The following is a 20,661-nucleotide window of genomic DNA, read 5'->3' as shown; positions in this document are numbered from 1 at the left end:
GGCCCGCCGCTTTGCGGCACCCTTACTTTCCGCGTGGGGCACGCCGGGAGTCGTAGTTCTCCAGGGTGCGGTGGGGCGTGCGCGTGTCCCCGCCGCGACGGTGCGCGGCGCCCGCGTTCTCTCCGTGTCCCCGTGTCCCCCAAGGCGCATGCGCGGAGCTGCGTCCCGGCCGCCCCGCTCGTCCCTCCCGTGGGTGGCCGGTGGCGCGCGCCCGCCGCCTCCGCCATGTCCGCCGAGCAGGTGAGCGGCCTCTGCGAGCAGCTAGTGAAGGCCGTGACCGTCATCATGGACCCGGCGTCCACGCAGCGGTACCGCCTCGAGGCCCTCAAGGTACGGCCCGGCCAGGGAGGGAGGGAGGGCGCCGGGCTCCGGCCACGCGGGCACCCCGTCCGCACGGCCCCGGGGCGGGCGAGAGCCTGTGCCGGTCCCGGGCGTCCCGTGAAGTGCCGGGAGCCGTCAGCAGGCGGCGGGGGTCGGGCGGCCGCGTGTGCCCGGCGTGCTCCGCCAGGGATGGGGCTGCCACCTCCTGCCCCGGTGTGTAACTGCGTGTGCGCTTCCCGGCCCTCCTCCCCTAGTTCTGCGAAGAATTCAAGGAAAAGTGCCCCATCTGCGTGCCCTGCGGGCTGAAGCTGGCGGAGAAGACGCAGACGGCCATCGTCCGGCACTTCGGCCTGCAGATCCTGGAGCATGTGGTCAAGTAAGTCAGCTCGTCCCGTGCCGCCAAGCTTGGGAAGGGTCCTAGCCTGCCGCCACCCAGCTCTGGCGTGGGATCTGTGCCCATTCCGGCACCTCCCACCCCCGGGAGGCACTTTCAGGACGCAGGGAGTTTGTTCTGCAGCAGAGGACAGTTGCAGTCCTGCTCTGGATTTTTTTATTATTCTGTAAAAGAAAGAGAGACTTGCTTTCCGGCAGGTTGGGAAGGTGAATTCACTGAGCTGTAAGACACGTTAACATCAAAAGATGAAAACAAGCACTGGTTTTCCAGTAGGTCTTTGCAGAGGTCTGTCGTTGGCCTCCTGCTAACAAAGAGGCTTTGTATTAGTTCAGTCCTGAGATTCCTTTCTCTGCCGCCTCTACAGACCTGATGCTTTGTGCTTTTGCTGCTGGTTCTGGTGTCTGTTGACCTCGGTGGGGCATGCCCATTTGCCAGCAGCAGTTTTAACTCAGCCCTTTCATGAAGGGATTGGGTGCTGGCAGAGGCAGGGAGGTGGTAGTGTCTCTAGTTTAGGTAAAGAAGCAATGGTTCCTTGAGAATTAAGTCAGAGATCCTTACAGATGTTTTGACTTGGTTTCTTTTTTGTTTGTTTATTTTTAACAGATACCGTTGGAACAATATGCCTCGCCTAGAAAAAGTTTATCTAAAGAACAATGTTATGGGCCTCATATCCAGTGTAAGTACCTGCTCCCGCAGGCTGCCCTGAAATGTGAGAGCAAAAGTAAAAAATACTCCAGTTAATTAGCACAGAGGATCTGAATTCAGTTTTTCTTTTCATTGCTTTTTCACTTTGTGTCTCTAGTTGTTTCAGTGCTTTTCTCTGTCTTGTTAGGTGAACAGCTATGTTACCTCACATGGCAGGAAATTGTGAGGCTTGTATAACATATGTAAAGTATTTTTTCTTTTCTTAGAAGGAAATTCAGTAGCTACAAATGTTCTTATCCTTTGCAAAAATACTAAAGCCGTTATCTTAGTTGTGTTTTCTCTGTTGTGATTGCTGTCATGACCAAGGGACCTTCTTTTGAGGCGAATCCGTCTGGTTCCCAGAGTTTATTAGCTATGGATGCTTGGGAGCATAGGAGTATCATCTAAGGTAGTTGCAATGAAGAGCTGCCCAGTGTTGTGTTTTGCTTTGGTTTTAGTTTCTGTGGTTTAGAATGTTTGCAAACACTGTTTCCCAGGTCAGAGTTATAAATGCCTGATGCTTGCTGTTTTGTGTAACTGTCCCCTTTGTGTTACAGGGAACTCAAAGTATCCTGGAGGAGGAAAGTCACATTAAGGATGTGCTGTCTCGCATTGTGGTGGAGATGATCAAGCGGGAATGGCCTCAGCACTGGCCTGACATGCTAAAGGAGCTGGATACCCTTTCCAAGCAAGGGGTATGAAACACAGCTGTCTGGTCTCTTTTGCTTGCTCTTAGGGTGGGGTTCATTCTTCCATCAACCTGAGAAAAATCTAACTCACTCATGGTCAAGTGAGACAGGTTGGTGATGGACTCAAAAATCCCTGTGAGATTAATCTATCTTGAGATGACTAGCAGAGAGAGCGACATCCTTCTGTTTTACTTTCTCAACATGAGACCTCTATCTTCATGCATGCTTGCTTTCTCTCCACATCTTTGAGCTAGTCTCTAGAAATTTTAATGTTTGGACTGTGCTGATGGAGTGTATTTCACTTTGGGACATCAGGAAACTCAGACAGAACTGGTGATGTTCATCCTCCTACGTTTGGCAGAGGATGTGGTGACTTTTCAAACTCTACCTACCCAGCGGCGACGAGATATCCAGCAAACCCTCACCCAGAACATGGAAAAGATCTTCAGCTTCCTACTAACTGCCCTGCAGCAGAATGTCAACAAGTACAGACTCATGGTAAGAGTCTTCTTCCCTTGGGTTTAGTTTGTGCTGGAAGCATTTAGGAATTGGGATGCAGCTGGCAAATTGCTGGGGAAGCAAGAGCAGAAACTGAAATCTGTTGCTGCCGCTCCGGGGTAGGGATCTGCTGTGGCCTAGGAAACTGGTGCTGATCAGAAAGACTGAACACACAAGGCTGATAGCATTAGTGTTGATACTTTGATTTTGCTAGTGTAAATGGCTTGAGTGGATTCATGCTTCATCCATGCTGTTGGAATGTGTGCTGGCAGTAGGGGTGTACAGCTTAGCAAAATGAAGGTGTGGTTGTGGCAGAATCAGGTAATTTGGGATGGTTTTTGTAACACACAGTAATTAAGAGATGCCATTCAGGAATCGCGTCTGCTCTCTCATGCTGCAGTCCTACATTTGAGGTGATGCACCAAAATGCATGACTTTCTCATGTGTCAACATGTTTCTGGGCCTCTGGTCCTTTTCTCCAAGAGCTCAAGTCAGGAAGCCCTTTTTTTGCAAAGTTGCAGTGAAGAATGCTCTATTTTTGTGTAAACAGACTTCTTTCCTGAATTCTTACCTAGAATCAGAGATGTGCAGGTCAGTCACAATGGATGATGAAGGGGAGTCTCTACCCCCATCTGTTCCTGTGAAAAGGAAATGGATTTGAGAGTGAAGCACAGTCGAGAAACCAAACTAGAAACTAGTTGCTTAGTCATATCTCATATTCTTTTTTTCCATGAATTAAAATCCAGAGTTATACTAAATGTGAAACTGGGAAGCAATGAAACACCCTTTTTCTCCGTGTGTTCTGTACACCTTCCTGATGCACTGTCAGGCAGAGCAACCCCCTATCCTGTAGAGCAGCCAGTTTTCTGTGCAGTTCATGGTGATGGGAGGGTGACCCTTGTGTGTTTCGTAGTCTGGTTGAAATGCATTTCCAGGTAAGGTTTGCATTGCAATGCTTGAGGCTCTGAAGTGTGGCTGCTTCCGCTAACGGTGGAATCTTTCTGATTGGCAAGGTTGGAGCACCCCAGGAACAAGAAGTCCTCACCTCTCCACAGGTTAGCAGATCTTTGGGCTATTTGTGCACAGAGTCATTTCTGAGGGTTGGGTGTTCACCTGTCTGCACACAGACTGGGGGAGATGATGGATAGGTCCCCAAGCCCATAATAGTGTGCAGTGCTTATAAGTATGATGGATTAATAGATAAACATGTTTGTAAGGTGGGTCATATATGAGGTGTTTGGGACTCAAGCTGATTAAAAACATCACTGCAGTGAATAGGCCAGACCAAAAGCTTACAGTAGAAAGAAATGCTTGTGGTGTCTTTGCAACTGAAAACCAAATCAAACTGAGTATCTGAGGGACTAGTTTGCATTAGACAAAAAGATGGTACAGGCAGTGCATTGTTGCTGTTAAGTGTCCTAGGCCTCAGAGTCAGGCTGTAAGTTGCTGCTCCAGCTCTCTCCAGCTGCCTTTCTGACCATGAACAAAACACCTTTTCAGACTTGAATCTTAAAAGCCACCAGCATCTTTTCAGAGTCTGGCTTTTGGGTGTATGATGCTCTTAAAAGGACAAAAGCTTCTTTCCTGGAAATCTCCAGGAAGTACCAAAATGCCTTTCCTTCTTGTCTCCTGTGTCTCCCTGGTGCCTGCTGACTGGAGTGTTACCTTTTGGATGAGAAGGGAATTGTGGCTTAACTTGGAAATTCAGAGTCCTCTTATCTTAGCTAGCTGGTGGCTGCAGAGGTGACTGTTGGCTGCAGCAATGTTCTGAGAGGGAGACTGTGATGCAGCCTCTTTTTTGGCTGTGTCCTTGAGGATAAGCCTGTACAGCAGTGGCTGGGTGGAAATGTGTGCTGTAGCTGTTACTTACCCTCTCTTGTTTTCTTTTTCAGAAAACTGATTTGGCTCAGGAACCAAAGGTGAGTGGAGCTACATGAGAGTTAGCTCATTAGTAATTCTTAAGATTTAGGTTACTTAGAACTAGACTTTTCCTAGGCTTTCAAGTTGTTGCCTGCAGTTTCACACAGATGGATTTGTTCACACTTAATACAAACCCCTTGAGAAGAGACAAGTGAGGAGTGGCAGAAGGGTCCAAATCTCTCACTTTCTCAGGGGGGTTCTTGGTACTGTTATTTCAGGGAGTGGGTGGCTTTAGATGGGAATTGCTGTTTTTCTCTGGCTCTGACCTTGTGCCTGCTCTCTGTTCACAGGCCCAGGCAAACTGTCGTGTGGGGATAGCAGCACTCAACACTTTGGCTGGCTACATTGACTGGGTAGCCCTAAGCCATATTACAGCAGACAACTGCAAGCTCTTGGAGATGTTGTGTCTGCTCCTAAATGAGCCTGAACTCCAAGTTGGAGCAGCAGAGTGCCTCCTGATTGCTGTCAGCAGGAAAGTGAGTTCTTCCTCTCTGACTCTTCTGGCTCCCTTTTATTATTCTCCTATATAATTCTTTAGACTGAGCAATGCTATCTTTGCCTTTTTATCTGAGAATCAAAATTCAAATTGAGCTGATTCTGTTAAAGATATTTGGTGTGAATGTCACGCCAGCACTATACACAGAGCAACCATTAGAACCCTCTCCAAATTCTGTGCTCACTTCTCCTTGCAGTTTGAACTTGGAGGTCTTCACTGACCTTTTACCCCCCACTTCTACAACTGTGAAGTGGAAAATAGTGTCATCAGCTGTGTCACCTGGCAGCTCAGAGAAATGACAGCAGGATCTAAACAGGTGATTTTGACCCATTCATTCACAAGCAGATGAGTGTCAAGGCTGAGTGTTTATCAGCTGCCTATAAATAATTAGCCAGTCTTCTGTGAATAAAAGATAATGTCTCAGGGTCAGTTTTGCCATTTAAAGTTCCTGTGGTGGGATTGCTTGGAGACATTTTCTTAGATCAGATACCTTGGAATTTTGGAAAGTTTTTACTTCAGTCATATGTGGACTGTAAGCCTCTCCCTAGATGGAAAGAAAATTGTGACTCTCCTAATTTTCCTTGCAGATGGAAATAAATATTTATGTAGATGAGAATAAATAAGTTCTAATTGAAGCATGCGTTGTGTTTTGTGTGTAGGGTAAGCTGGAGGATCGGAAGCCTCTGATGGTCTTGTTTGGAGATGTTGCCATGCACTGCATCCTCTCTGCTGCCCAGTGAGTACCCTAGTGCTGCTGTGATTTCACACAATACTGCATACAAATGGCTTTGTAGGTGCAAAAGATACTGCTGCTTAAGCAAAGGAAGCAGGGACTGGATAGGAGAGAACAAAACCACCATTTCTTTTGCAAAACCTGGAAAACCAGGGTTGGTTTTTTTCCCAAACCCATAATTGAAAGACAAGGAGGTATAAATATCACAGCTCCCCGACTTTGTTTTAGCCTGAAGCTGATCCAGAGGAAGGACTCTTTCAAAGAGGCAATTTCAGAGGTTTTAGATGCCAGTACTTCTTGATAATAGCAAAGAAAATCCCACTGTGATAAAATCAAATTGCTCTCGTCCTCTTTCTGTCTACAAGATAGACAGCAGTGTGCCTGTCAGCTACAGCATGAGTAACTGTGATCCTGTTTTTCCCTCTTCCCTCATTCCCAGGACAGCAGATGGAGAAGGCCTGGTGGAGAAGCACTATGTTTTCTTGAAGAGGCTTTGCCAAGTTTTGTGCGCGTTGGGCAGCCAGCTATGTGCGTTGCTAGTAAGTCTTTATTAATACCAACAGCAAAACTGGCAGGGCTAGTTTTTAGGGCTGGGGCTTGAGGCAACCCTGATCTAAGGTAGGACCAGGGTTCTCTCCCTGCATTTCCAAAAGGCAGAAATGGCTCTGCTTTTAAGTGGGTTAACTGTGTCCTACCAAGTCATAGGAATGTAGAATGGAGGGACCCTGATTGATGCTAGGGCTTTGCTGTCATCAAGAACCATTTCCTATAACCTCTGTAAAATGCTGAGCTTCACTGAAAATTGGTCAGGTTTTTAGCTGACTACTGCTACAGAAAATCTAGTCCAGGAAATTACTCTTCTATTGGAAGCCTTTTAAATTTCCCAATAAAAATAACTCAGAGAGTATACCTGTCTGTTCTTCTACCAAGACTCTCTGAAGCTGAAGGAAGAAACGGGTTTTGTTCCTGCTGTTCATCTTTGTAATGCTTTGTGTCAATGTTGGGATGAAGATGCAAATTCATACTGTTCATGCCATGCTGGTGCTGAATTCCCACTCCCTCCATTCAGCTGAGTGCTTCTACAGTGAAGAGGGCAGGCTTGTTGAGAGATGTTGTTTGTGAAGAGATTGAAGCAACCAGTCTGTAAAAGAGATAGAGCAAAGTAAAGTCTCATAGGGAGGGAAAGAAAAAAAACAAAAAACAACCTTTGAGAATTCATCCCTAAAAAGAATGGACAGCATACCGAGTGCATTACTGCTTGCAGTGACTCCACTTGCTGTTAGGCAGTAGGAGCTGTTAATCCATAATGAAGTAATGAGATGGAGCTTGCTAATTCAGATTCACTTGGGAGAGGCAGCACTGAGCTGTACAATTTCAGGGATCTTGAGGGCACCAGATCATGTTATAATTTCTGAGAAGCAAAACCTTGAGTTTATGGCTCCGGGCAAAACTTAATTTCCTGACAAACTTCCAAGAAAGTTACTGGTCATGGATACCCATATGTTAAATACACAAAATGGAGAAAAATTGGAGAAATTTAGTGAAATTATCTGGGTGTATTTTCCTGTGAAAATCATTGGTTTGAATTGTACTACTTTGGTTCTGCTGTGTGGGTTTGACCCAATAGAAGTGAAATTGTGACTCATGGCAGCAGCAGTGGTTGTAAAATTGGTTTTAATGGAGCTCCACTATGTGAGAAGTCACCTGTTACTCTTGAATGAGGGTGGTGGTGTCTCCAGCACCTCCAGGCTGGTCAACAGAACTTGATGTTCCTCGGGCTATACTGGTTTCAGAAAAAAATCAGTTGTTCAGTGTTTCTGTCTCTGCTCCTTTACAGTCTATGGCCTTGGATGTAGTGCTCCTGCTTTACCCTGAAACATACCATTTGTGAGCCCAGCCTGCCATAAAGTTAGTATTTTGTCTGAAATACTTCATGTTCCTCATAGGGCTCAGATTGTAATGTGGAAACGCCAGCCAACTTTGGGAAATACCTTGAGTCATTTTTAGCCTTCACAACCCATCCCAGCCAGGTATGTAAAGGGCTGAAAAATTTCATGTGTGTCTGCGTGTGTGAATGCATAATTGAGCTAGCCTGTAGAAAACTACAGAACTTCAGCTGCTAAATATTGCTCTCTAGGCTTTCCATTTCAGCTGAAGGCCTGGAAGGCAGAGTGTTTTCTAGTCCATTACCACACCATCAGGAGCACTTCCTGACGGAGAACTGAGTAGAAAATGCAAAATTTGCAACCAGCCCTAGTATTAAAGATTTTTGGCTTTCTGGGAATTTGCAGTGTGCCTTCAATGTGCCTTGGCCTCAACTTAATAGTCAGTATAATTTGCTGTTGCTTTCTGATAGCAACACTTAATGTTATCAGTGGAAATTCCAGCACTGAAATCCTGTTCTGCTTCTCTCTTTCCTCTCTTCTTCCCCCAGTTTCTGCGCTCTTCCACCCAGATCACATGGGGAGCCCTCTTTCGGCATGAAGTTCTGTCTCGTGACCCTTTGTTGCTGGCTGTTGTTCCCAAGTATCTCCGTGCATCCATGACCAACCTGGTGAAGGTATGTGGAAATCACAGGTGGTTTTGGGAAGGTGCCTGGTGAACGTGGCCTGTGGTCATGGGGGAAGAAGTGACATTTTTGTTGTGTTGTGGCCAAACATGAGCTCCAGGCTGCTGAGCACAGTTGTTATCTTGCTCCTTGCCTCCAGCCTTCATTTCCTTGAAGCTGGTGTTAGCTGTGATGGTTGACTTTTTTTCCTGACCTTTTCCACTTTGTCTCCAGGTGGGCTTTCCTTCCAAAGCAGACAGCCCCAGCTGTGAATACTCCCGTTTTGATTTTGACAGTGATGAGGACTTCAATGCCTTCTTCAACTGTAAGTTGCCATGACCTTTCTGCATTCTGTTGTCTATCTGTCCTTCCTGCTTTTACTTCACTGGCTGAGCTTGGAGCCTAGCAGATTGGCTTGGCAGCTTCCATTTGTTTCTCAACTTTTTAAGTCTGGATCTTGGAGTAAATTAAGTTAGGATTTTCCTGGGGCAGCTCATGTGTTTAATTTTATTATTTGCTGTTTTGCTGGCTGGTCAGATAGATGGCCTAATAGCATACTGGTGTCAAAGCACATGTGTCTTTTGGTCCCCTAGAGGAGGAAATTAAACAGCCTCAAGTCATGCTCAGGTTAGGAGAGGAAGGCAGTTTACAAAAGAATTTAGATGTCATTCCAGAAAGAATCTGTCTTGGTCCTGGTAGGAAGCTTCTGGTTTAGTACCAATAGCTAGAGCTGAGCAATTGCAATAGCCTAATTTAATAAGGATCTTAAACTAGTGCTGGATATTAGTGATTTTACTTTTTCTTTCATCTTCCCAAAACTGAAGTTGGTTCTCACTGGCTGGTGTCATTTGGTACTAACTTGGTGGGTGGGAGGATCCACGGAAGAAATTACGTAAATTTTTACATTTTACATTTATGTGTAAAGATTTTAAGCATTTCATTTTTATTGCTTACTAGATAGTTTCGCTTATTGTAAGAAATTCTTTTGGATAGAAAATATAAAGTAGCTAAATGCACAAAGCCAGAATTTGAAATAGTTTTAGAGGGTAAGTTATATTAAAGACATCACATATATAAGAATATATAACTAATTTGAAACACAAAATAAAATTACTTGGCAACGCAACTTTAATTAACAATGCAAGTTGCATTTGTGTAGTTAGCAGAGCTGGTTCTTTTTTGTGATCTTACACTGGAATATTTTGGAACAAGTGAAATTCTTGTTCTGTACTTTGTTTTTAGTATCTTTGAAACTGAAAACAAGGCAACTGGGCTTTGAGATCAAGTTTGTTTGTCATTAGTTGAATAATCTAGGAAACTGTTTAGCTAAAGGAAGTGATAGTTATCTAATGGTGGTATTTAATCTCAGTATCTCCAGGTGCTCTGTAAGCAGCAATTGTTTATAGTTGAAAGCATATTTTAAATGAAGAATAGAGGCTTAATTGTAGTAAATTTGGTTGAGCATTGATGCCTTTTCCTGGTCTTAAAAAACTCAGAGCCAGACACTGTTAAGGGATAAGGGATTTTTACCTTGGCAAGGTAAAAGGTGCCACAGTGATACACCTTGGCAAAGTGGTGCACCAATAAGGATCCTTATTAAAATACCAAGGCAGAAACCCCTTATCCTTTAACCATGTCTGGCTCTCAATTTTTTAAGACCAGGAAAAGGCATCAGCATAGATTTTCATAATTCATACTGCATTTTAATTGTACTTTTTTTTAATGTTAGTATGTCATTTGTTTAGTCCGCTTAAATCACTTCAAAAATTGCCCATCCTATTGTACCTGCTTTACTGGTTGTGTATCTGTGCCCACTACACAGCTGTTGCCAAAGCAGAAGTCCATAATGTTCGTGGCTCTGCAAAATTTGCAGCATCAGCTGGTTTCTTGGTGTGTGCTTTTTCCCTGCAGCTTTCCGAGCCCAGCAAGGGGAGGTGATGAGGATGGCTTGTCGTCTGGACCCTCTAACTGGCTTCCAAATGGCTGGTGAATGGCTGAAGTACCAACTCACAGCTCCTGTTGATACTGGACCCACGAACTGTAGGTTACCTGAAAAATATTAGGGATATGGGATTTGTTTTTGTAATTAAAGCCAAGAAGAAATTTCTTGGCCTTTTTTTTATTGATGTTGTTGGAATATTTTAAGTGGTAGCCAAGACCCCATGGTAGATTTTAAGGATTTTAAGGTTTTTGCAAGTTAAAAGCAAAACTAAGTCAAACCCACCCCTTCCTTAATATATCCCTTTGGAGTCTACATATGGCATAAGTAATGTAAAGCCTCCCCTTCTCCTTTCCTTCCCCCAAATCTCTCTGCAGAACAGGTACAGCTGTCCCTCTGATACAATTTTACAATTATTTGGGCCATTTTGTCTTTGTAACGTATTTATTACTTTTGTTAGGGAAATTATCTGGCAAATTCCTTGTCATTCTCTTTGCTTTCCCTGCTCTGAAGGAAGGCTGCTTGGTGCTCTGCAGAGTCACACCGAGGGCAGTCTTGCCTGCAGTGCTGAGTCTGGGCATGTGGTCTCCCTTCTTTTCCTTTCTGTGATCTGTTCATATTGCTCTGCACAGTACCTCAAAGTTTTATGCCTCAGGAGCCTTCACTTGAATTAAGCAAATCACACGGGATTACCTTAATTGCTCCCAGTGCATCCCTGCCAGGCATCTGCAGGGAGAGCTGTGTGCTTAAAATACTTGTGAGTGCTAAGGTGTTGCAGCACAGGAACTTACCAGGCTGCTGTTGAGGAGCATGGTGAGAGCTCCAGTGTTCTCTTCCTTTCAGCTAAGACAGGCGAAGGTCTCTGCTCCATCTTCTCTCCATCCTTTGTGCAGTGGGATGCCATGACCTTCTTCTCGGAGAGCGTCATCAGCCAGATGTTTCGAACCATGGATAAAGATGTATGTGTATCCCATGCTCCTGCCTTTTCTTTTGCTTGCTTCTGGGTCGACACCAGTGGGGTTTTGCAGTTCTCTTATCCTTGAGCAATTTGTAGTAGCTGGTTACCTCCATGCAAAACCCAGAATGTTTGGTGAGCCGTTCTCATGAGGAATAATGACCCTTCTTTTGATGACAACAAACTCATACTGTCTTAGTTTTGGACACTGTGGGATGAGAAGTCACCGGAGAGTGCTCAGGTGACATGCTTTTACATAGTGCCTTGCTAGAGGAGAAGATATTACTTAAGGAAAAATTTCTTGAGTTTATTTAATTATCCTCTTATTATTTCTAAGTAAATGAGAGAAACTATGCCCAGAGAGTAGGAGATAATTTTCTCTCTCTTGTTCAACAGCAGACAAATCAGAAGGATCAGTTTGATGTAGACTGACTTGATTTTTTTATTAGATTAAACTGCTCATATACTCATCAATCTAATCACAGTAGAGTAATTACATAGGTCAACACAGTTGGTTAAGCTTGAAATCTGTTGGACAGTGTCAAGAGGAGAATTGGGAGACAGACTGAGAGAGGAAATTTGCCTTTCCTAGAGGTGTAAGCAATAGTATGGGGACTAGAGACTGATGTCTCCAGAGTGTCCTATCAACAGTGGCGATGCTGCTGTCTTTTTTGCCTTAGCCTTTTTCCTAGGTTTTGTAGGAAGTATGCTAGAGGTTGAAGTATTGAGTGTTGCCTCCCTTTTTCTTTCCTTTCTTTTTGCTATCTTTGTAGGAAATCCCTGTGAATGATGGCATAGATCTGCTGCAGCTTGTCCTTAATTTTGAAACAAAAGATCCTCTGATCCTGTCTTGTGTGCTCACCAATGTCTCTGCTCTCTTTCCGTTTGTCACTTACCGACCAGAATACCTCCCCCAAGTACTTTCCAAGGTAGGTACATGCAGACCCTGCTAAAATCACATCAGCTTTTTGTGGTGCAGGGCTCTTGAATTAAACTGCAGTAGTCAATCCTCTTGATGCTGCTCTCAGGGAAGGACTGTTCTTCATGTTAAAGATGGGAGAAACCAAGACTGAGGCTTGTCACAAGAAGAGTAATGTCAATTAACCCAAATTTTGTAGTTTTTACCCTTTAATCTTAGTATTAATTACATGCTCTGGCCATGTTTTATTTCAAGGCGTCACTGTATTGATGATTCATCTTTCAGATCACTCAGGGGTTCTTCACTGACTTCCATGAAATTGCGTTAAAATCCTTATTACTTGTTCCTTGAGCTCAAAGAGACATGAGTTCTAAATATTAACAAATGATACAATTTTTTTAATTTTTCCTCCCTTTTCTCACAGCTGTTTGCTTCAGTTACCTTTGAAGTTGTAGAAGAAAGTAAGGTACGTCTGAATTATTATCTACTGAATTATTATCTAATGAGTTGTAACAGTTGGATCAAATCATATTCTAGTGGAGCGAGCATTCTGAGTCTGAAGACTCTGCTGAAGTAGGCTTCTCAAGTATAGTTCTGCTCCTGAAAAAGCTGGGGGGTCTAGATATTGCTGATCTCTGTGGTTGACATACCCTACTAAGCTTTGGCTCACAAACTTAGAAGGGCACAGGTGTGCTCTAAGGCCAGTGCACTTAGTTCCCCAGTCAGTGCTGGCCTTCCTGAGAGTGAAATCCCTTCATTAGCTCTGGGTATTCTTTCAGTACTTGGCATAAATAGCTCTGAAGGATGGCATTAAACCTGCCAGTTACCTAAGGAGTGCCTGGAGTCTTGAAGTAGTGAGTAAGAGCTATGGCATCCTCACTCCTGAAGTACAGCTTGTTTGAACACGGACTGCTTGAATTGACTACTGCTTCAGAGGAAATTTGGTTGCTGTGTGATTGTTTGGAGGGAGCAGGGCAGGCATGGAGATGTTTTTTTGATCTATGCTCAACAGTGCAGAAATTTATATGTAATGAATTTGTCTCTTGAAGATACCCTGCATTTGGCTGAACTTTTGTTTTGTTGCATTGAAGTTTGTTGTGTCTGTCCAGGCTCCTAGAACTCGAGCAGTGAAGAATGTCAGAAGGCATGCGTGCTCCTCTATCATAAAGATGTGCCGGGATTACCCTCAGCTTGTCCTGGTATGTAAATGCAACTGTCACAAAGAGTCTTGCCTCAGTTTCAGTTGGATTTTGTGGGATCTTCAACTTCCTTGGCTACAGTCTCTGCTTTCTTTGCAGGAGACATTCCTCCTGCACAAATGGCAAAGTGGTTCATTCCCTGTACTTCTTTTCTTCCCCACTGAAAAATTTTCTGCCTGAGGAGTTGAATTGTAGATTGGTGGGTTAAATGTGAAAGGGGTGATACAAGCAGCACTGCATTGGTTTTATGGGAATGTTTGCTGAATGTCCATGTTATCACCTGTGTTGGTCTCAGTTAATTCCTTAGCTGAAGACTCTAGCATAGCTAATCACTAGATTTTCTTCTGTTACTTAAAATCATATAGGAAAAAAAGCGGAGCATTTGTTTTCTGGACGAGCTTGAAGATATTAGAAGACAAATACGTTTAAATTCCATGAGCTGTTGTTTTGTTCATTTTTCTGAAGTAAACAGTCTCTGCATCCAACATTCTTTAGATGTGTTTCTGTGGAGTGGGACCTAGGATTATGGGAGGACCATAGGACATTGCTAGTTTAAACAAAGACATTTTTAAAGCATGTTAATTAAGGTAATTTAGAGGTTCCAGTCTGCATTCTGTAATTGATGCTAAGAACTAATGGGTTGGGTTTTGTTCCACTTTATTGGTCCTTGAGCTATAACTGTCTCTTTCCCAAACATCCTCAGTAGAAGACCAAGGACCCAGAGTTGCCCCAAAAGATGTTCAGAGGAGTTTGCTGAAGAGGATGGTTGCTAATGTTTGTACAAAATTACGGATAGATATGGTGGCAACTGGAGAAGGAAGGGAAGAAGTGCAAGAATTCCTGTGGCACTCATTGTAACCATATGAGTTGTTACTTACCACAAGTAAAGAGATGGATGAATCCTGAGTCTGGCCAAAGAAGCAAGGTGCTTTCTGTGAGCAAATAAAAGCATCAGAACTGTTTTGAGGTGTGACACTGCTGTAAGGGATAGAACTGCCTAGGGAGAGATTTCCTCTTATTTCAGTCATTCTGGAGAGTTAAAGTAAAATAAATGCAGGATAATGATAGAGGGGTAGGGAAAAATGGAAGTTCTCTTAGACTGAACATGCAGAGAAATTTGAGTGTGAGATGGAGATGGCTATGTTGAGAAAAGGTAACAGCCATTCTTCTCCAGCTGTACAGGACACCCCTTCTCTACCTCCCCCATGCCCCTCCTCCATACAAGATGCATGATGCTTTTCCACTTGGATGTGTTTTCTAGCCAAACTTTGAGATGTTGTACAACCACGTGAAACAGCTGCTGTCAAATGAGCTCCTTCTGACACAGATGGAAAAGTGTGCTCTTATGGAGGCTCTTGTCCTCATCAGCAACCAGTTTAAAGACTATGAGCGACAGAAGGCTTTCCTGGAGGAGCTCATGGCTCCTGTGGCTGGCTTATGGCTCTCCCCAGAGATGCAGAGGTATGGGTTACTTTTCTTTCTGTGGGTCATTTCTTCTCCAGCTTAGAGCTGCAGGTGTTGAAGAGGTAATGCCGTGCCCAGTAAGGAAACACACAAACCATAGGAGGGTGGTGGGCTGCCTCTTGACCTCCTCTGCTATGGGCAGTGATTGTGATAATAGTTCTGCAGTTCAGAAACTGCCAACAGACTAAATGCTGTTTGCTGAAAATTTCTGGGTAAGAGTTGCTTAAGGTAATGAAGGAACATTCCCCAGCATGCTCAAAGCATTTGCAGAAAATAAGAAATAAAAGACATCCTTGCTCATCACCAGGAGAAGGGAAGAAGCTGAGTTCTTACTAAAACTGAGATGTTTTGCAGCTCTGGGTAGCTGGGCTTGCACAAGAGTTTTCCCAGCAGGGCTATCTTCATAAGAGATTTGAATCTTTTAGATGTCCACAGCCCAAGAGAACTGATAATGTTTGGAGAGTATACCCATCTCTGATGCTTTTCAGGCATGTTCCCATGTACAGGATGGAGTGCTACCTAGCCTCTCTAGCCTGCTCTGTATTTGTGAGGTGTTCATTGCCAGTGCAAAGCTCTGCTTAAATTGTCTGGTACAAACAATAATCCCATTGCTGTCTTCTGCTGCTGCCAGAGTCCTCTCAGATCCTGAAGCCTTTATATCCTACGTGGGTGCAGACAACAAAATTGCTGATCCAGTGTTGGAAGATCCTAGTGGCCTGAACCGGTCTAGAGTGAGTATCATTACCAGGAGAGGTGTAATCCTTAATGAAAGGAGACCTGCCTCCTTCCATCCCCATTTCTCTTGTGATTGCACACGAGGTCTCCTGATCATGTACTTCTTTAGATTGCAAAACAACAGGCTGGCCTTTGCTCTTTTAACTACAGTAAAGAGCATTCAGGCCATGCAAAATGACGTTATTTATCAGAGTGAAGCAGACTGTTTCCTGCTCTTTGCTTATAATAGAGTTTGGTTTTGGAGAAGCAATGCATTTGCATGATTTTTAGAAATATGGCACAGTGAATTGTGCTTTTTAAACCAGGCAGTATGGAAAACATTGTGCTCAGACTGGAGCACAGAATATAATTTAATTCATCTGAGGAGATTTGTGTTGAATTTTTAGTGTAAAGTCTTCACTTGAACAGCAAATGGAGTTGCTGTCCTCAGATCTGTAGAAGACACTGAAATGTAGTCCATAGAGTGATTTGGGGCTAATGCAGTTCTGTCATCTCAGAACCTGTATCTGTCCCAGCACTGCATCTTCCCTCATGAAGGACACGAGGAACTGATGGTCTAGACCCTTACTTTTAGCAGCCTGCCTTGCTGCTTGCATGCTCTTGAGATGGTATGCATTGGTGCTTTGTCTGATAGTGAATTCCTAGGCCATCCTGCCATGGCCAGGGCTCTCTGAAGGTGATGGAGTACAGCATGATCATTTGCTGCATTTTTCTGGCAGCAAACTCACCAGAGTTTGTTCCTATCACCCGGTTAGGCTCATTCTAGAACATTCCCTTTGAGATGGGACAATGGTGTGTTTCTCTGAAAGCCTGTTGATTCAGACTGTGATCTGGATAAGAAATCCTTTCTCCACATCTCTTGCTGCAGATAAGCTTTTGTGTGTACACTATTCTGGGAGTCGTGAAACGAGCTCGTTGGCCTGCTGCTACTGAAGAGGCAAAAGCTGGAGGATTCTTTTTGGGATACCTGCCCAGTGGAACTCCAATGTACCGTAATCCCTGCACTGAGCAGGTCCTGAAGCTTTTTGACAATTTACTTGCTCTCATAAGGTGGGTCAAGTTGATTTGAAATCATTTATGTTGGCTCTGAAAGCCAAACTGTGATAAATAAGTGGAATGCTCAGAGCATGGTTTGCCCAGTGAAGCCAGTGGGAATAGTGCTGGTGCCAGTGCCCAAGTACTGTTCCTGACTGCTCACAGTGGGGAATGGCACTGTGCAAACTGGAGCCTTCTGAGTGTTCATTGGCCTGGCCTGCAGGAGGCCATCAAAGCTAATGGGAGCCACTGCTGTAGTTCTACCCCCCCAGTTAATGATTTCTCAGCTAACATCTCTGCTCTGCCCCCAGCCCCTACAAGGCCACCTCTCCCGTCACCACCAGGGCAGTCCCAGCTCTCATCGCATCCGCTCACGTTGTTCTCTCTTCAGTGTTAAATTAAGCTGGCTTGGCTGACCATGAGCAGCAGCCTCCTGAAGCACTGTCTGCTCTTGGAATCAGTGAATGCATACTCTCAGGCTGTTGCTACCATGCAGTGCCTCTCTGCGTGTCACCAGTGGTGTGTCAGTCTGGGGCAGCAAGAGAAGGCAGAAAAGGGAAATCCTGAAGAGCATGGTTCCCAGAATTACAAAGGAGAAGTCTCTCTCAGGGCAACTCCTGACTCTGGGAGTTTGCCAGACTTAATGGGACAATTTTGTGAGATAACATGTTACATACTTGAAAACTCGCTGCTCTGTCCTTGGCAGGGGCCTTTTGAGAAAAAGTGTTTTCAGATCCACTTAGATTTTTCAACTCCTGGGTTTGTAAGGGAAGGGGCTCTGTTGCCTGAGCTCTGTCTAGTCAATTATGTTTAGTAGTCACTGAGCTCAGGAATGTGCTGCTTCCTGAAAGAAGCAACATGCTGGACTGTTGGGACAAGCACATGCTGTCTTGGCCCACACTGGCAGTGTTCCTCATCACTAAACTCTGTAGCACAGTATGTGGTACTTTGGCCAGTGACCAGGTAGACCTACAGAATTGTGCTTGAAGTGTTTTTGCCTTTTATCCTGGAAGGCTGAAGATCCTATTGATGAGCTTTTGGGAGAGGTTAGGTAGAGTTGTCCTGAGTAGTGGGAGCCTCATGCCATTTCTTCCAGTGCCTGCCACGTGTCATGTTGTGTGAGAGCAACTAAACCAGTGCCCAAGGTCTGAGCAGGCTACAACAGACATTTTTTCCTCGTGCAGTCACTCTTCCTCTCAGAACTTGTGCCTCAGTAAAATCACTTGGGATCTCTGTTGCAACAAGCTTAGGAAACTGTCATCCAACTTCTGTCAACACTTCTGTGAAGAAGCAGAAACTCTGTGCCTGGATTTTAGCACCTCCAAAAGAACACAGGAGCTCTGTTCTCTATCCAGGATATAAAGAGGCTCCATGGCTGGTTTGGGCTTTTTTTAAGATAATGCATCTGTGTTGTTCAAGCATCTCACCTGCAGACCAAAATATTTTCTGTATACATGGTAGTAACCTGTACTTCACTCAGAAGCATCTGGGCTTTTCTTAAGCTGGATGCTCCAACAGGAACTAATGAATGATGTATTCAGAACAGTGGATCTTAATGCTTCATATTTTTCCATTGTTGCTGTTGGATATATAGGCCTCTCTTTAACAACTGCAAGCTCCTAGTTGTTCAGTGCAAGTGTTGATGATGATGCTTAAATCTTTTTGGCAAAGCTGGATCTTGTGCTGTGGAGATCCTGTTGTGTTCTTTGCTGACTTCAGGTGCTTTTTCCATGTATGTGGTCCTCAAGCCCTCTTTAATATGGATCACACAGGAGAATATGGAATCTGTAGCTGCCTGTCGGCAGGCAGGAGGTATGGGCATATGAGGAAGGCTGCCTGGCAGGAAAGTGCCTGTTTTTAGGATGCTTCAGGGATGTAGTTACATTACTACCTGGGGATGGATGCTTCTCTGAGATCTGTGCCATGAGGCACCTTTCTGTATGGATAAGCAGCATCCAGTGTTGCCCACATGCAACCCTGGGACAGAGATATGGAAGTCCCTGCAGGCTGTGTTGGCTTCTGTGTGAGCAGATGTGCAAGTAGCAGTAGCATGGATCCTGCTGAGCAGCTGGACTGGGCACCAAGTCAGGCACCAGTGTGCTAACAGAGGGGGTTTCCAGGCTGAGCAGGTGCTCTCTGGGTAGTGTGTGGCATTCTGCTGCTGTGTTAGCAGACAGAGGCAGTGAAGCTGTTAAGCCATTGGGCCTTTGCCAGGGTGGTAAGTAGCCTGAAGGGAGGTCATGGGTGAGATCAAACTGAGAAGAACGAGGTAGTCCAGGTAATGGAATAATGAAGTAGCTTTGAGTGGCATCTTATTGTGCCTACCTGTATTTGTATCTGTGTTGGTAGCTGTGTTAAATGAATTAATTTTGAGGTTGCTTTATTAATCACTGCTTGCAGTTTTCAGAGTAATGATTCTCCCGTCCTCTGTGGCACCTCATTTCATTTAGGTGTTTTCTAGCTTCTGGCTTAAAATGTTCACTCCTGAATTTAAACCCAAATCATGATTTTCAGCCACCTTGGTGTATTTCTGCAGTCAGTAGCTGCATGACCTGATTGGTGCAGAGCCTTTATTGTGCTGGGATTTTGCTCATGTTTTGTTGCAAATTAGGTGCTCAGGCTCAGCAAATGCTTTACTTAGACAAAGGCTTTTTTGGAACTCCTGATGATGAAATGCTGACTTTACTAAAGCATTAATGCTGGTAAAAGAATTCTTGGGTAGACATGGATGCTGTAGGCATTTTCATTGTAGACAACTTTGGAAAAAGATTCTTCAATCATGGACTGTCCTAAAGGACTCATCTTCTGGTTTACAAGCTGTTCTCTCCAGGCATCAGATACTCTTTCTAGCAGAGCTGTGACACCATCACTGAAAATTCCCCAAGTCCTGCCATATCCTTTGCTTGTCTTTTTTAAAGCATAAATGTCTCTTGAAATTAGTTTGTTTTCCTGTGTGTGGGGTGCCCAGGAGTGCTGATAAGTCTCAGCTGGAACATGCCTAGGGGCTACATCATCATACATGAGGGCTGTTGGATGCCTTTTTAACTCCCATAGGGAGTGGGTGGTTGGCCATTTTCTCTCCAATCCTACTGGGAACTTGCTAAAGTATTAAGAGAGCTTGCCCTGTAAGTGGACATCTGCCTCCCAACTCTCCAACTTAAGAAAACGCTCCAAGGACTCTGAAACAACTAAGGACCATGACCTCCAGGATATGGCTGTCTGACCTGTCCTGCTGGAGTTAGTGCTCTGTGATTTCAGGGTTCACCTTTGCAATTGCAGTCCCTGCATTTGCCCCACTGGCCTTCTGCCCAGCATGAGGCAAAGCCAACACTGACATGGAGTGGACAGGAGACATACAAGAGATTATTTTAGTGGCTAGGTTTCAGGATAGCCTCAAGCAGAAATGTACAGCTTTTTGAGTCAGTGGGGCAGCATTAACCAGTGTGGAAGCTGGGCTGTTCCCTAGCCCTTCTTGGCAAAGCAGAATCAGCTTGTGCCCCTTTGAGGCCTGTTGCATGGTATAAGATCCAGCCCAGAATGAGAGTCATTAAGAAGTCATTTCTATAGCTCTTTCTCATGAAGTTCACATACTTGCCTTCCTCATGTGCAGTGAGCAGGGGAGTATTTAACACTTGCAGAGAGAAACAGGCTAGTTGTGGTTTTGGAGCTTTCTGCAAAGGCAGGCAGACATCACTGCATCACAGTTGCCAGAATGATGAACGTAGACCTTTAGAAAAAACCCCAAAACCCAACAATTACTACATGAGTGAAAGCTGAGACTGGAGAACATCCTGAGGTCTGTCCACCCTCCCTTCCCCCAGCCATTCCCATGTACCCCCTGCTTTGGGAAACGCTGCTGAGGGGGAGATACTGAGTTGCCCTTGATCACCTCTAGCAGCAGGTACAATGGCATTGCAGTTTTGGAGGAGGCTGCAGGATTTGTGCTGTGTGCAGCTGCCGACACCCAGAGTGGAGGTCTGAGATCTCAAAGGAGAGAGGTAGGTGAGAGAGACACCCCTGCCAAGTCCAGCTCTGAGTGTCAGTACCCTGGCTGAGAGAGGGGACCCATTTTGGCCTGGATGGCAAGAAGCAGCCACCCATGGCTGAATTGGTGGCCCTTGCAGACAGCTGA

The 20,661-nt window shown here is 44.7% G+C and overlaps 1 protein-coding gene across 4 annotated transcripts in view; it reads left to right on the top strand.

Moving 5' to 3' along the window:
• Nucleotides 1-68: 68 nt before the first annotated feature.
• The window catches only part of XPO5 (exportin 5), a 29,499-nt gene continuing 8,906 nt past the window's right edge, over nt 69-20,661 (top strand). Inside the window, exons 1-21 of one of the 4 annotated variants that reach the window (XM_066546669.1) lie at nt 69-330; nt 576-697; nt 1,319-1,391; nt 1,957-2,094; nt 2,404-2,586; nt 3,600-3,641; nt 4,479-4,505; nt 4,797-4,982; nt 5,662-5,738; nt 6,175-6,274; nt 7,682-7,765; nt 8,170-8,295; nt 8,518-8,608; nt 10,195-10,323; nt 11,066-11,181; nt 11,951-12,106; nt 12,521-12,562; nt 13,188-13,295; nt 14,557-14,756; nt 15,391-15,490; nt 16,363-16,544. In XM_066546669.1, the coding sequence (XP_066402766.1) occupies nt 226-330; nt 576-697; nt 1,319-1,391; nt 1,957-2,094; nt 2,404-2,586; nt 3,600-3,641; nt 4,479-4,505; nt 4,797-4,982; nt 5,662-5,738; nt 6,175-6,274; nt 7,682-7,765; nt 8,170-8,295; nt 8,518-8,608; nt 10,195-10,323; nt 11,066-11,181; nt 11,951-12,106; nt 12,521-12,562; nt 13,188-13,295; nt 14,557-14,756; nt 15,391-15,490; nt 16,363-16,544 (2,387 nt within the window). In that variant the 5' untranslated portion in view covers nt 69-225. The remainder of the gene's footprint in view (nt 331-575; nt 698-1,318; nt 1,392-1,956; nt 2,095-2,403; nt 2,587-3,599; nt 3,642-4,478; nt 4,506-4,796; nt 4,983-5,661; nt 5,739-6,174; nt 6,275-7,681; nt 7,766-8,169; nt 8,296-8,517; nt 8,609-10,194; nt 10,324-11,065; nt 11,182-11,950; nt 12,107-12,520; nt 12,563-13,187; nt 13,296-14,556; nt 14,757-15,390; nt 15,491-16,362; nt 16,545-20,661) is intronic. The other 3 variants (XM_066546671.1, XM_066546672.1, XM_066546673.1) reach the window with 3 other exon arrangements.

Source organism: Molothrus aeneus, chromosome 3 (assembly GCF_037042795.1).
Source record: "Molothrus aeneus isolate 106 chromosome 3, BPBGC_Maene_1.0, whole genome shotgun sequence".
Classification (NCBI taxonomy): domain Eukaryota; kingdom Metazoa; phylum Chordata; class Aves; order Passeriformes; family Icteridae; genus Molothrus; species Molothrus aeneus.
Note: the sequence above shows the minus strand (reverse complement) of the source record. Positions and strands in the feature narration are given on the sequence as shown.